The sequence below is a fragment of the Sarcophilus harrisii genome, chromosome 2 (genome assembly GCF_902635505.1).
Source record: "Sarcophilus harrisii chromosome 2, mSarHar1.11, whole genome shotgun sequence".
Classification (NCBI taxonomy): Eukaryota; Metazoa; Chordata; class Mammalia; order Dasyuromorphia; family Dasyuridae; genus Sarcophilus; species Sarcophilus harrisii.
In genome coordinates this window covers 511,211,400-511,227,330 of record NC_045427.1, presented here as the reverse complement: position 1 = coordinate 511,227,330, position 15,931 = coordinate 511,211,400, and the positions used below count along the sequence as shown (strand labels likewise).

The window sequence follows — 15,931 nt, the reverse complement described above, 5'->3', positions numbered from 1 at the left end:
CAATTCAGTAGACTCCAGTACTTTCCTACTGCCCCAAGACCAAATATAAAATCCTCTGAATCTGGGCATTTTCATAGACTGTTGTTCTCTTTCCCTCTCTACTTCTTTCTCATAGCTTTCTTCCAAGTCTCACACAAGGCTTTTTGAAGAATTTTGTGACAAACTTTTTATGAAGCTTTCAGATTTCTGCACTAAAAGATTATTCTGATTACAATTTCATAAGCAACATAATTATAGTCTTATTGACTAAGTGGGCCCTTAATATATGCCCAATGATATGAATGGGGTGAGGGGGAAATACCACAGGACTGCGTTTTTCCTTGAATCCACAAAATCAGTTTTTCATCTCAAACATAAATCTTCCATGTGTTCTGAAGAGAGATATAATCCAAGTACAAAATTCCTTTCTCTTTGTATATATACATGTCTTATTAATTTACTTGTTTTTGTAGTAAGTTGTTAAGTGACATTGGAATTAGAAAACAGGCCATGATGTATATAGGATTAACCTATATGTACCATTTGTTCCTACCCTTTTTTGATTCAAGAAATACTTGATTCATGCATTCATGAAATACTTGGAATTCTAAATGATCTTCCCTTTTTCTGAGATATGTTCTATTTAAACCCTTGACTGTTCTCCTTCCTCTGCCACCACCTGCATAGAGGTGAGATTATACATTATTTTTGCCTCATAACTCTGGAAATGCAATTAACAGATGAAAAAAACTAGGGCTTAATTCCTATGACATGCTCATGGTCATATCAGGTAGATTTTTGAATTCACACTTTGACTGATTTCATAGTCTAACACTGTTTCCAGTAATCTAGTCTCTGCTACATGACTGGAAAAATTAATGCTATTTGAGATTTTGTTCAGCATTTTTCTTGCATTCCTTTTTTTTCCTCTTAACTTCATCCTCTTCTTGCTTCAGACAGTGAAATGACATTTGCCCTTGCCAAAGCTTAATCCTTCAATTTGTCATTCATTCCTCATTCCTCTCTGAATTGGTTTCATCAGTTATCTCTTGAAAGACTGAAGATATATATTCACCCTAATGATTCTCTTTTTCTTGCAAATGTGCTTCAAAATACCATTTGCTATCAAACTTGCATCAGGGTACATTTCTCACTACCTTTCTTTCCTTTTTCAAAACAATTTTTTATCAATTAAAAAAATTTAATTTATCAAAAAATTGATACATTTTATTTTTTACATTGCCTAAATCTCCCCATTTTGCCTCCATTATCTCAGAGCCATTCTTATCCTTACTTTCCAGATTGTTGCTTGACCTTTTGCCATTGTGCTTTCTAAAAAATTATTAATGTATAGTTGCAATTAGTATTATGAGATATGTGGGTTAAAGAAAGTTCTTGTGTATAAGTTAAGAACCTAAACATTTGTAATGTTTCTATGAGGACAGATTATTCATAAATAAGTTGGGGGTCATTTGTTATACTTTTATGACACTATACAACTTGGTTCATTAAATGAGAGCTTTTATCACTGTAAATCAATTTCTGTTTTTATTAGATCAGCTTGAATAGTCATTTGACATGCAGTCAAATACTTAATTTTTGTGTACAGCATGATAATACTTACAGAAGAATGCAAACATATGATAGTCATCTTCTATGAACTTAAAAATCTATTTAGGGAAGTTAAAATATGTAAAAGAAAGAGAATGTAAATTAAAATATAGTGAAATGATGAATTATATGGTACAGATAGATGGTCTAGAAATCAAAGCAGGTGATCTTTGAGGTTAGGGAAGGCTACCATAAAGGAATTGTTTTCTGGGGTGTGGGTTTGTTTGTTTTTTTTTAAACTTAGTCATCAGTTTTCTTTAATATGATAGAATTTCACAATAAGACTTAAAAATAGATTTTTATATTTATCACATGTATTTTTTAGTATATTTCTTCACCACCTTCCAGAATCATTCCTTTTAAGAAAGAATAACTAGGAAAAACTTTGCAGTGTTTGCAGTCAATACATAAAAAAAGATCATCCTTTCTTACCCATAATATATTAGCAAATATAGAAAAGGGGAAACAGGAAAGGAAATGTCTTTATTTTCTAGGACTAAGTTTATCATAAATTTTGTATCATTTAATTTTTTCTTTTGCTCTTTCCAGTTAAGTTGCTGTAGTCGTGTATATTTCCTGATTCTATTTTTGTATTCCCATACTGTTCTGTATTTACTATCCATTAATTATGTATCACATTCTATATTTTCTGTTCTTAAAATTATGAAACACCAGGAGTTCTAGCTCAATTTTTTTTTTTTTTTTTAAGGTAAAAAACAAGAAACAGACGAACTAAGTGGAGATGCTTCCGTGGAAGATGATACATTTGTCAAGGTAAAGTTCCAAATACTTGAATAGTTAATTTCTCTCTGACTAGAACCAAGGGTTTAAGGCAGTTAAGTGTCATATCAAGGAAAGTAAAGTTGTTACTATGTTTATAATCAGATACAATAATTGTTACCTTTTCCCCCCCCTTATATTAGTGCATTAGAGACAAAGTTGCTGATACAGTGCTACTATTGTGCATTTTGTAACTTCCAAAGCATATAACATAAAATATTTCCTTTGGTTTTCATAACAATACTGTCACAGATGGTGCTATTTGATTCTCACATCAATACTATGACTTAGAATGAGCAAATATCATTTCCCCCAATTTAAACATGAATTAATTTAGGCTTAAGAAAGATTAAGAATAGCTAGCTATTAAATGTAGATATCACATATTTTGTCTACAAGTTGAATGTTTCTAAATGTCTCTAAAGAGCTCCTTTCCTCTAAAGTGAGCTATACCTGGATAGATTAAAGATGGACTTGAAAACTAATAAGCTAGGAAACTAACACATTGGTTTAGCTTGTAGAAAGTACCCTTGTACATACTTGCTGGACCCATTTTGGGAGGCACTTATATACAGAGAGGGACATATGTGGAACTGGTAGTATTTGAGGTATTCAGAACATTTTAAAAGGTAAAAGGTGTTTTTTTTTTTTTTTTAATTTTATTTGTTTGTTTGTTTATTTCTGTTCTGTCATTTCCCTTTATGCTTCCAGAACTTTTCACATGTCCAGGTGTCAGTTTTCTTTTAAGGTCTGGTTGTCCTTCAGTTAATAATCTCCCTCCCTCTGACTTGGCTCTCCCTGGAAGTGTATCCTATAATAGAGCATTTCAACTAGGAAAGTAATTAAGGAATAAATTATTTCCCTCTCTCCAAATGAATTTGATGCGATTTCAAGTTTTCTGGGGAAACTTCTGCTTCCTTTGCCAGGATGATTTTCCTTAAAGCATTATAATGTCTAAATTTTAGAAGAGAAAAGGAAAAAACCCTCTTATTCCTCGACCCCCAAATCCCCCAAGTTATGTTGGATAAAATAAGCATAACTTGTAGATCAGTAACAACTTTGGACTTTCCATTCCTATAGCAAAGAATACCTGTGATCCAGATTATCTGAATCTGGGGCTTAGAAATCCTCCTCTTTTCCTTTCCTCCCACAAACACACGAACAAAATATATTATCAAAGATGTACTGGCTGGCTCCCTTCTTCAAGAATGATGCCCCATCCTTGGCTTCACTTTCCATTACTGAACATGGGACCCCTTGCTGGCTTAGTTGAGGATTTCTCTAGCTTTTTGGAACTAGAAAACTTCCTGATTTGTCCGATATCCTCTTCTATTTCCCCTCCTTTAACTTGTCTTTATCAAGTAGTATTAATTGCAGTCATTATGGGAACTGCTTGGTATTTATGCTTAATTCTATGTAGCATATTAATTATACATAAGCATTAATTATTTCAGTTTAACTGTTTTATTTGCAACACTAAACTGTTTCATATATGCTCAGTCTTCATAGTTTGTTCAATAGCATGGTCATCCACTTACAACATAAGAAGAGGGAACGTTGTTTGTGAACATGTATTGAAAGAGGTAACCATGTCCCAAACCAAAATGGTTAAGATTAATTGGTACAGTGTGCCATACAACAAACTCCTGTAATCAGTTACCACATTTTCTCAAAGCCAAGATTTGCAAGTGGTTTAAGAAATTTTTCTTTGAAGTATGGCTTGTAGGAATGGTGAAATTTATTTTTTATGGAATCATCTCTTTTCTACAGCACCCAAAATGCTTGGGAATTGTATAATAATATTTTGGAAGTTCAGAATATCTTTAAAAGTAATTTAAGTTTTGTTCTTCCACAAAAATGTGAGACTTGGCACTCAAAACACATAGCTTCATTTACTTTGGTTAACAATGCCTGTCATTTTACAGAGTGTAGTTGATTTGCAAATTTAAATTGTTGGAACATTGTTTCTAGAATAAAACAACAATGTCGATTCAAAATTTGGGGGGGGAGGAGGATATACTATTAAGATTAGGTTAGAAAATTATCTTTGAAAAAATAAGATAATAATGATATTGAAGCTGATGACTTTGGTTTTACCGAATGTTCTTGACATTAAAAGGAAAGTGAATCAGAGAATCAAGAGACCAGTGATCCAGATGGAAATGATGAACTAAAGGACTCTGAAGAATTTATGGAAAATGATGAAGAAAATAATAATTCCAAAGACTTGTCTGCTGCTGAACAGCATAAAAAAGATCATGAATTAAAACAGACAGAAGCAATTCAAGGCAAAGAAAAAGACCTTGAAAATCAGGTATTTTATCACCTAATTGTTGCTCAAACTACTTCCTCCCTTTTCAAGTCACAAAGACTTAATTATTTTTCTAGTCAATTGTGTGTAGTCATGTTTAGCCCCTAAATATTTAACCAGACATTTAACTAATTAATTAATTTAGCATTTATTCAGATATTTAATGTGAATTATATTGCATCTGTTTTAAACCCTGTGCTTGAAAGTAGTTGAATTTGGAATCTGATGTTGATATTAAAATAATTACTTTTCTATCTTTTTAAAGGAGAATTTTTCTGATTTCGTGAATGTGAAGGGATATAATTCTATAGTGAAAGGAATCATTATTAAATGTTGATTTAGCATATGTTCTAATAAAAAACATATGACACATGGATAAGCTATTTCAAATTGTTACAAATTATTTTCACATTGCCTACATACTTTATTCAGCCAAATTTATTACTTCCTTTTACATAGGAAAATGAAGGTCAAGAAGGTGAAGATGATACCTTTCTTACAGTTCCAGTAAGTTTAACATTGTTTTATTTATTTGATTTTGGGCAGGAAGCAAAGGCTTAAGTGAACTTATTTTGACCTAAAATTATGCATAAAACATTCTTAATTTACATGATGATTTGAATTTATATACTGTGTATTAACATTTCAGTTGCTAGAAAAGTAACTTAAGAATTACTGAACCCATAAGATTTTTGTACCATTTTACACAAGGGCTATAAGTGAAACTGCATTTCTTCTCTGAAACACTTGCCTCTTGAGTCAGTGATTTTTAGCCTTTCTGAAACCAATGCTTTGTTGTTTTATATCTATGCTTAAATTTTGAAAATTTTCTTTAAAAACTACTATGTATAGTTTATACTTTTTAGAAATTTAATCATGGGAATTTTATAATACTATGGGGGATTTTTTAATTTAGTTTATACTTTTTAGAAATTTAATCATGGGAATTTTATAATACTCTAGGGGATTTTTTAATTTAGCTTTTCAATCAGATGTGTAAAAACTGAATCTGGATTAAAAAGGTATGAGTTCATATCCTCTGTTTCTTATTACTATTTGACCTGTTCCAGGCCTGTTCTTTCTTCCTCATCTGTGGATGACATGATCTCTTGAGTCTGTAAAACGTGATGGCTTTTTAAAAATTTTTGTTTTGATACTGTATGTTTTTCCAGTTACTAGTAAAAGGTTTTCAACATTAATTTTTTTTATTATTTTTATTATAGATTTTTATTTACAAAACATACGCATGGGTAATTTTTCAACACCAACCTTTGCAAAACCTTTTGTTCCAAATTTTCTCTCCTCCCCACCCTTCCCCTAGATGGCAGGTATTCTGAACATACATGTTAAGATATTCAACATTAATTTTTAAAAGATTTTGCATTCCAGGTTTTTTTTTTTCTCCCTCTCACTTGATTCCCCCCCCCCCCCTTTCCCCAAGCTAGCAAGCTTTCTGATATTGGTTTTTACACACACACACACACACACACACACACACTTAACATATTTCCATGTGAATCATGTTTGAAAAGAAAAATCAGAACAAAAGGGAAAACCACAAGAAAGAAAACAACAAAACAAAAAGGTGAAAACAATAAATTTCAATTCCCATTCAGTCTTTGTAGTTCTTTTTCTGGATGTGATGACATTTTCCATCAAAAGTTTATTGGAATTGCCTTGAATCATAGTCATTCATCACCTAATCTTGCTGTTATTTGTGTACAATGTTCTGGTTCTGCTTGCTTTACCTCTGTATCAGTTTATGTAATTCTTTCCTGGCTTTTCTGAAATGAGACAATCATGGAATAATAATGTTCTATTTATTCCATTCATGTACCATAACTTATTCATCCATTCCCTAATGGATAGGCATCCACTCATTTTCCAGTTTTGTACTATTACAAAAACAGCTTCTACAAACATTTTTTCACATTTGGGTTCTTTTCCCTCTTGTATGATCTCTCCAGGATACAACTCCATTAAGACACTGCTGGATCAAAGGGTATGCATAGTTTGGTAGCCCTTTAGGCATTGTCCCAGAATGACTGGATCAGTTCACAGCTTCACCAACAATGCATTAGTATCCCAGTTTTCCTTCATCCCCTCCAACATTTATCATTATCTTTTCCTGTCATCTTGACCAGTCTGAGAGGTATGAGTAGGTTGTACTTCAGAGTTTTAATTTGCATTTTTCTACTCAATAATGATTTAGAGCTTTTTTTTTTTTTAATGATTATGGATGACTTTAATTTTTCTTCATCTGGTATTTTGACCATTTTAAAACATAAGGCTTGTTCTAGTTAGAATGATTTTCTCTATTAATGGAGAATTGTCTCTGACAGCTAGCTCAACAGAAAGTTCTAGTTACTATCTATAGTACATATAGTACTATCTATAGTTACTATCACAAGGTGATGGGGAACTTAACAAAACAGTGTTTAGGATATACTTTGCTTGGGACAGAAAGTCTTCTGCTACATAATTAGCATTTTATTTCCTGTAATTCACAGGATTAAATCCTTAATATGATAATTCAAATCCTATAGTCAATCCTTTTTAAACTTTTTGAAAGGTTATTTATTTAGAAATTGTTTTGTTACCCTTAGAGTTCATTTTTTAAATATTTTCCATTGGCCAGCCCTTTCAATTTTGGAAAAGATTTGAGTTTTTTAAAATAACCATATTGTGCATGGCCTCTACAGTGACTTTTCTAGAAGATTATTTCCAAACCTGTTTTGAGAAATATAACCCTTAAAACCATTTAAAAAATAGAAGCTAGATAAATTCACTATTCCACAAATAACTCGATTACTTTTTTTATCTTTATGATAGGACCTCTGCCTAGAAGGGGATCCCTCTAATAAAATTAACACCTGACATAATTGAGTCAGTCATTTGGAAAGTGTTCCCTTCCCTCCCTCCCCCCCCCCCCCAAAAGCAGGCTTTGCTGTATTTCCTAGACTAATATTCCTTACACTGTCTTCTTTGAATTATCTCTAGCTCTTATAGCTAAAAACCATACAATCACAGTACTGAATTTCATCGCATTTATTGTTTTTTCTCAATCAGCATGCAAATTCCTCTGAAGCTGATAGATACACTGATTATAGATATTTATTAGACATTTTAAAAGAACTTGATTTTTATATTTTTCAACCCAGCCTTCTATGAAATACATTTAATTTGTTAGATCATAGCTCTTCGTGTTTTCTAGAAGACCTGCTTCTCATTTTTGTGTGAAGGAGGCTATCCCTTTTTTCTTATGAGGTGCAATGTTTTCCACATAGTCAGCTTGTAAAGACTCTTCTTTGGTTGATGTTTAGGAGATTTTTTTTTTTTTTTAACAAAATAACAGAAAATAATTGTTTACTTCAGCTGCCGATAGAAAATTGTGTGCATCACAGTCTCCAGAATGCAAGGTAAAAGATGGCATGCCAGAAGCAGAGATTTAGTGTATGGCCTTCTGTCTTTGGCTAGATATTGTAAACCTAAATTCATCATAACATAGGGCAGAATTGATGTGATATAGAGTAAGATCTGTTTTATCTTTTCTATTTTGCTCAGCATTTCTAATTTAAATCCCCTTAAGTTTGGCTCTCTGGGTTAGGGTTTGGATGAGAACGGTTAGAGTCATGAATTCGTGTCTTCATTGGCTGCATAGGAACATAAGTAAGACTGATTTATTGCTTTGTAGATGCTTTCGTCACAAGAGTGCACAGGCACACTGTCAATGGAAAAATCATTAAAATGCCTAGCTTGCTTGCTTAGAGTGACTCAAATGCTGTTTAAATATATAAAGATAACTGTGTACTCTCATCATATATTAAATTTTATATTGTTTTCAGATTACTTAAAAGATAATTTAATATTTTGTTTGCTAAATTATTATTAAAGGTGCAGTTGATAACAGGCATATTGTCTTTGTTAATTAACTTCGTATATTTAGGACCTTTGTTACTTTAAATAGTGGATTTGTTCTGAGCCAACCTCAAAGTCAGGAAGACTTTGAGTTTTTAACTCCTGCCTTTTACATATATTTGTGATGATGGGCTAATAACTTAATTTTTCCAAGTTGTAGGCCTGGCTTATTAAGTATAACATCTTAGATGCAAAACCATCTAAGAAGTCATAAGTATCATCTAGTTTAGCCACTTCTTTTACTTTGCCTAAGATCTCATAGGAGGTAGTAATGGACAGCACTGTGATTTGAAAACAGATTCTTGTACCTCCAAATACAATACTTTCATTATGACACAAGAGGGAAATTCTTTCTGGGAGTTCTTAAACAAATGATAGTAGTGGGGTGTTTTTTTTTTTTTTTTTTTTTTTTTTTGTTTGTTTGTTTTGTTTTGTTTTGTTTTAATTTTAGAGCTAGACTCTATACATTGATTTTGCAGTTCTTCTTATTCCTTTTCACCAACTCTCAACTACCCAGCTAAGTAAAATAACAATACACAAAACAAGAAAAAAAGATTAGAATATCATTTATGGGATAAGCTTCCTTTTCCCCCCATGGGATTTAAAAGTGTTTTTTGTTTTTTTTCCAATATCTGGTTATCCTATCCAGGTCCTTAAACTGATTTCTAAAAATATGTATTTACATCCACAGTGTAATAAAATGAAATTATTATAAGGTTCTGTGAGTCTTATAATGGAACTTTAAAAGTAATTAATACAGGGACAGCTAGGTGATGTAGTGGGTAGAGCACCTGCCCTGAAGTCAGGAGGACCTGAGTTCAAATGGAACCTCACACACTTAACATTTCCTAGCTGTGTGACCCTGAGCAAGTCACTTAACCCCAATTGCAGGGGGATAAGGGGAAGAATAATTAATAATTGACTGTTGCTTTGAACCTACTAGCATATTTCCTTAAACAATTCGTTTCCTTTAGTTTTACATTAATTATATTACTACTTGTTTATGGTGATTCTTGATAAATCTGTAACTGGTAATTTGTTTTTGACATTTTTACTTTTGAGATAACAAATATAATTTTTAACCCTTTAATGAAATCTTGGCATGTTTGTACAATTCAAAATAATTAAATGTACCTTGCATTAATCTATATTAATTTGCATTACATACAATAGAATGTTTTTTATATTGGGTAGTTTCCTATAGCATAAGTTCAGGGTGAGTTTGAAATAAAAATGAATTTTTATAAGTAGTTTCAGGAAAGATGTGCTTCAAATATGATGCATTTTACATAAAAACAATTTTTGTGTTTTGTTTTGTTTTTTCCATTTCCTGCTATCCCTTTTTTTATATGGATGGTTTTGGAATTTAATATTTTTTTTAATTTCACTTCTAATTTTTGAGGTCTTCAAATGAAAGGTGTCTGTTTGATTTTAGTTTTGACCTTTATGGGATCCTTACAAGCCCATGAAAACAGACAGGGCCTTCGGGATAAGCTCCTTGTTACTTTCCTGAACATTGTAACCTTAAAATAATCTTTGTACTATTGATTTGTAAGAGGAAACAGCACTATGTGAAGTTTATTGAAATTCCCTATGTGAAGTTTATTATAATATTTAAATTATTGAAATATCCTTAAGTGTGTACTTTATCTTCCAAATAAGATATACTTAACAACAGGCTGCATTTATGTTAATGGAGTTCGGGGAAATAGAGTACTTCAAAACTTAGCAATGCTTGTTTTTTTACATAGTTGAGGTTATTATTGAAATAATATTTACATTTGATTATTTTTTTGAATTTCAGGATGGTGAAGAAGAAGAAAAGGAAAAAGGTATGTTTGAAGTTAAATAGAGTTAAAAGGGTTGAAGAGATTCTGAAAATGGAAAAATAGGAGGAAGTGATTAAAGAATTCTTGACTTGAACCTTACTTTTTAAATGGGTTTGTTTTATGGTAATTAATTAGTTAGGTGAATTAAGTACAATATATTAACCTTTTTTTTTCCCATGTCTATTTATTTATTTTTAAAATTAAGATTTCTTTTAGCTAAATAGTACATATCAGTTACTGTGGTGGATATATTACTAAATGTGCATTTCATTAAGCCAATTTTAATCCTATTTAAAAAATTTTAAATCATTTCTAGCAGACGGTAAGTTGATGCACATAAGCTATACTGCAGTAACTCATACGTGCTCCTGGATCTCTAGTATGTTGACTGTATTTGAATTTTACAACTAGTACTGAAAGTGGATCACCATCAAAACTTGATTTTCATTTGTTGCTGCTCGGAAATGGCAGTGTGCTTTGCTTAAAGAGCAGCTTACCTGAAACTTCCATGCAGAGCCTTCTGAGAGTTTCAGTGACATAAAAGAACCATCCGATGAAACCACAAGTACAGCCACAGGATGCTACTACACATCTGGTCATCAAGAAGTTTCAGAAGACTTCTTGGATAGAAAGCAAAGGATTCTACATACTTTGGACTAGAAAGGACATGGAACAGTGTTTTAAGCAAGGCAGCCTGATAAAATAGTGAAGCTATCGAGTAAAGCTGCAGACTGAAAATGTTTTCCAGGGACCATAAACCTGAATGAAGTCTCTCTGTTTTGGGGAGTGCAAGAAAGAAATCATTGAACATGATAATTGTGGGACTGACTGAACATTGTTGAATATCTGTGAAGTGAGGAGGAGGAGGAAGACTGAAAATAGCCATTTTACTCTTGGATATTTGGAGAAGTTCGTCTTCAGAGCCTTCTACATCATCTTTGTGTATGATTCTGGACTGCACCAGTCAACAGCTGAATTGGAAGACTGAAAAGACAGGACCCTGAAATACTTTGACCAATTTTGACCATTATCTTAGACTGTAAACTTTTTCAAGGAATCATGATGCTGCATAATCCTGAAGGTCACAAGTCTTAAACTATGATGTCTAGAACATTGAATAGTCACTCTGTATAATTAAAATTCTTATGGAGGAAATACTTCGATATGGCATTAACATAGAAGCAGATGTGAAGAACCGGTATCTCCTGGATAGAACCATTTTCTCACTATTGTTGTTTGATGGTATTTGTATGTAGAAAATTTTATTTTTTCTCATGAAGAATGAGTGATCCTGGGTAAAGGATTGTTTGTGTTAATACCCTTGTGTTTTTTTTTCTTACCTTCCATCAGTGCTAATAATTTGTATTTTCTAGGTCCTAATCTAGCTTATGAATATGAAATTGTTTAAACTTCTTGTTTTGCCATATTTATTCCTGTTAAATCCTCTTAGATATAGCAGGTTCTGGTGATGGTACACAAGAAGTATCTAAACCTCTTCCTTCAGAAGAGAACCTAGCTGAGGCTGATCAGACAGCTCATGAAGAGATGGAAGGTAACACGTCTGTGAAAGAAGCTGAGGATGACAACATTTCGGTCACAATCCAGGCTGAAGATGCCATCACTCTGGATTTTGATGGTGATGACCTCCTAGAAACAGGTAAAAATGTGAAAATTACAGATTCTGAAGCAAGTAAGCCAAAAGATGGGCAGGATGCCATTGCACAGAGCCTGGAGAAGGAAAGCAAAGATTATGAGATGAACGAGAGCCATAAAGATGGTAAGAAGGAAGACGGCGTGAAGGGTGATGCTGTCGAGAAGGAAGCCAGAGAAAGTTCTAAGAAAGCAGAATCTGGAGACAAAGAAAAGGATACTTTGAAGAAAGGGCCCTCGTCTACTGGGGCCTCTGGTCAAGCAAAGAGGTTTGTTTTTCTATGTCAGTTCTTTACGATACTGAGTTCCAGCATTCAATAAGATCACTCTACATTAAGGGGGTAGCATCAAGAACCTTGTACAGTAATTAGTATCTTATGATCCTGCCTATAATTTTTTGAACGTCATAAGTTACTTTTTAAAAAAAAAAATCAAGATCTTCGTATATACAGTTTGTCCTACTGATTGCATTGTCGAATTGTCAGCATTTATTTGTGTTTTTTTTTTTTTTTTCAAATTGACGAGTTTTTTGTGTTTTATTTTTAAAATCCTTGTGATGATGGTAATGAACAGCTATCAGTTCTAAGAACACAAAATGAAGTCAAGTCCCATTCCTGAAATCTGGAGAAGATGGCCATATATCCACTGAATAGAATTGTCAGAAAATCTAGATCTTCAGGCATCTTGGGGAAAATCAGTGCAAGAATCCCAAGGGAGTCATTTGTTCAAATAACCCAATCCAGCCCTTTGGAATTGTTAATTGTATCAATAGCAGTAGTTTGAAATGTGTACCTAGCAAGTAGTTCAATTTTTTTCAACTTTTTTTCTGGTGATTTGCTTCTTTAGCTCTTCAAAGGAATCTAAAGAAAGCAAGACATCATCTAAGGATGACAAAGGTAATGACTTTTTATCATATTATTTACAGTGTGGCACATTTTCCAGAATTAGCAATTCCTGTCCTAATTGAAATATGTTATATTTCCAATATGGGTTTTTGTAGTATCTCCATCTTTTAATTGTTTTATCCATTTTAAAAATAATGCATTATCAGATATATAGTACTTATATATAAAGCACTTGATTGTTAGAAGCAGTTCATATCAGCCTCATAATATTGGGAAGTGGGGATTCTTAGATATGTAATTCAGTGATAAAAGTGCATAATTATTAAAAAAGGCTTAGATATATTACCACTTAGATATACTACTGCTAAGCTTCTTCTATTCTCCCTATCATTTTCTCAATCCCTGTGTTACTTTTACATAGACTTTAAAGTACATTAGAACTCTCAAAATTAAATCCATTTTTTCTAAGCATAGGGGTTTTTTTGTTTGTTTTTAAAGAATGAAATGCTTTAAGTATGTTTAAGAAAATAATTCATTTTTCCCTTGATGGGAGTGTTTTATACAAAACAATAGAAATAGAGTAAAACATTTTTAATGAAATGTAAGGCTATTAAATCATATTAACTAATGCTTGTGAATTATATCCTTTATATAAAACACTCCATTTGAGAAGAATTTCAGGAGGCCTCACCCTGATCTATATCATGATAGTTGGCATTCATTACGATGATTCTTTTTAATAAGTAAAACTAGCAAAAATAAATAAAATTTAAAGGGTGTGAGATTGTTTAGTTTGTAAAATTAAACTAACACCAAAAATTAATAATCTGAAAATGAGTGGTATTTATTCATATATACACACACCAACTTTATTATTGACAGTTGTTGATTAACCCCAATTTTTCATTGCTGTTCCTTCACTCATGCTAGTTATATTGCCCTTTTTGTATCATCTTTGAAGAGGCAGGGCAAATAACAGTGACAAATTTTCTATTTCTCCAGACCTGGCATTCAATCTATACTAAATGATCATTTGAATATAGGAAAGCATTAAAATAATCCCATATAAATTATTGTATTCACTTACAATTTAAAACCTAGCACGTATATTGTACTTTAAAGTTTTTACAAAGTCTTTAATAAACATTCTCATTTAATCCTCATGATAACCCTGTGAGATAGGTGCTATTATTTTCATCCCATTTTACAGATGAGGAAACTGAGGCCCAGAATGGTTAAGTGACTTGCCTGGGGTTCACACAGCTAGTAAGTGTCTGAAACTGGATTTGCACTCAAGTCTTCGCTACTCCGGATTAATTGGCTTATCAACTGTGGCACCTACCTCTCTTTAGGATTTTATCCTAAAGATTATATAACATATTATCTTACAAACTTGGCAGTCCAAAAAAGATGCTTTCTCTTAAACCTCAGAGCCATTTTTTTCTTCAATTAATGTCCATTTTCTCTTATCCAAAATAGTAATGGAGATTAGCTGATAACCAAATTTGGTTATTATTCATTTACTTGGTAACATCTCTTAAATCACTTTGTACCCTTCTCCCATTCTGCATATTTAGTCTTCACAGGAGAGATACAGCAGCAGTTGCTTTCCTCCAGCCCAACTTCCTCCTATTCCACTTTTACTTACCTGTTGGTGGAGTAGGAAGGTGAATATCATTTTACATCCGTGTTTTTTGGAATAATAAGATTGCTTAGGGTTTTTTGTTTTGTTTTGTTTTTTCCTTCTGAAGATAGGAGAATACATCACTTTTAAATTGTCAGGTTGCTTGTTTTGTGGTTTATTTCTCTACACTCCTTTCTCCCTCAAAATGGAATTTTTATGTTTATAAATTGTGGTTTTTGAAGACATGTGAACAATCTTGCCTTTTATAAATTAAGACATTGCATATCTCTTATGCATACATACACAAATTTCATTACCATACTTCAGTATTTGATATGAAATCTGTTTCAGGAAGTACAAGTAGCACTAGTGGCAGCAGTGGAAGCTCAACTAGAAATCTCTGGGTTAGTGGACTTTCTTCTAATACCAAAGCAGCTGATTTGAAGAATCTCTTTGGCAAATATGGAAAGGTATTCTTTCACCAATTTAAGCACATATTTCTAATGTATATTTACATTCAGTACAGTAATATATATTATATTTGCACATAGGAGTGTTAAAAGTTGGATGATGTGTTTCAGAGTAGTACGTTTCAAAATAATTGTTAGACTATTACAAATTATGTGGTCATCATTGGACATAATCATTGAGCTGTTTTGTGTTAGTGTTCAGTGTAATGTTTTAATGATTTAAGTGAGCTTAGAAGTTATTTTTAATTTGTTGGAGGATAATACTTAATAATTACCTGCATAGTTAGAACTTTTGTTAAATTAGAATATCTAAAAGGAATTAATGTTACTGGCTAGTTATAAGTAATTATATCATAGTGACTTATTGATTAAAATGGTTGTCAACTCCTTAAAAAACTGAGCTTGGGAAATTTAGTATGGACTCATAACCAAGTTTACTATTATATGCATTATAACAGGAGTTGTGATCTAGCATAATAGGGTTTTTCAAAATGCTTATCATTTTTCCTAAAGTGTCTAAGCTTGGAATGACCCTTTTTTTTTTTCTGTGTTAAATTTAAGATAGAATTTGCAAATATTTTCTAAGTGGGAATTTTAGGATTTAATTAATTGAAAAGAAGATTTCAAGAATGTTTGTGTTTTAAAATTATATTTTAAATATATTATATTATATTTTATTATATTATATATTTATTATATTATATTTTTTCCAAAGCAGAGATTGCTTAAATTGGAAACTAGTCACATAGAATATTGATTGTTAATTGAAATATATGTAGCCAAAAGTTTATATCCTATACAACCACAAGCCCCACTTTAAAGTTTTTTGATAGGTTGCTATCCCCTCTTCCCCCCTCTGCCTTGGGGGCCCTTAAAAGTATAATCACTAGGAGAAATTGTAGAAATTATATTCA

General features: G+C 32.1%; 1 protein-coding gene across 1 annotated transcript in view; it reads left to right on the top strand.

Annotated features, from left to right (window-relative positions):
* The window catches only part of SLTM (SAFB like transcription modulator), a 40,839-nt gene that overhangs the window by 9,471 nt on the left and 15,437 nt on the right, over positions 1-15,931 (top strand). The window contains exons 3-9 of the mRNA XM_031955281.1: positions 2,300-2,364; positions 4,490-4,684; positions 5,141-5,188; positions 10,404-10,431; positions 11,879-12,347; positions 12,925-12,974; positions 14,899-15,017. Of these exons, the coding sequence (XP_031811141.1) occupies positions 2,300-2,364; positions 4,490-4,684; positions 5,141-5,188; positions 10,404-10,431; positions 11,879-12,347; positions 12,925-12,974; positions 14,899-15,017 (974 nt within the window). The remainder of the gene's footprint in view (positions 1-2,299; positions 2,365-4,489; positions 4,685-5,140; positions 5,189-10,403; positions 10,432-11,878; positions 12,348-12,924; positions 12,975-14,898; positions 15,018-15,931) is intronic.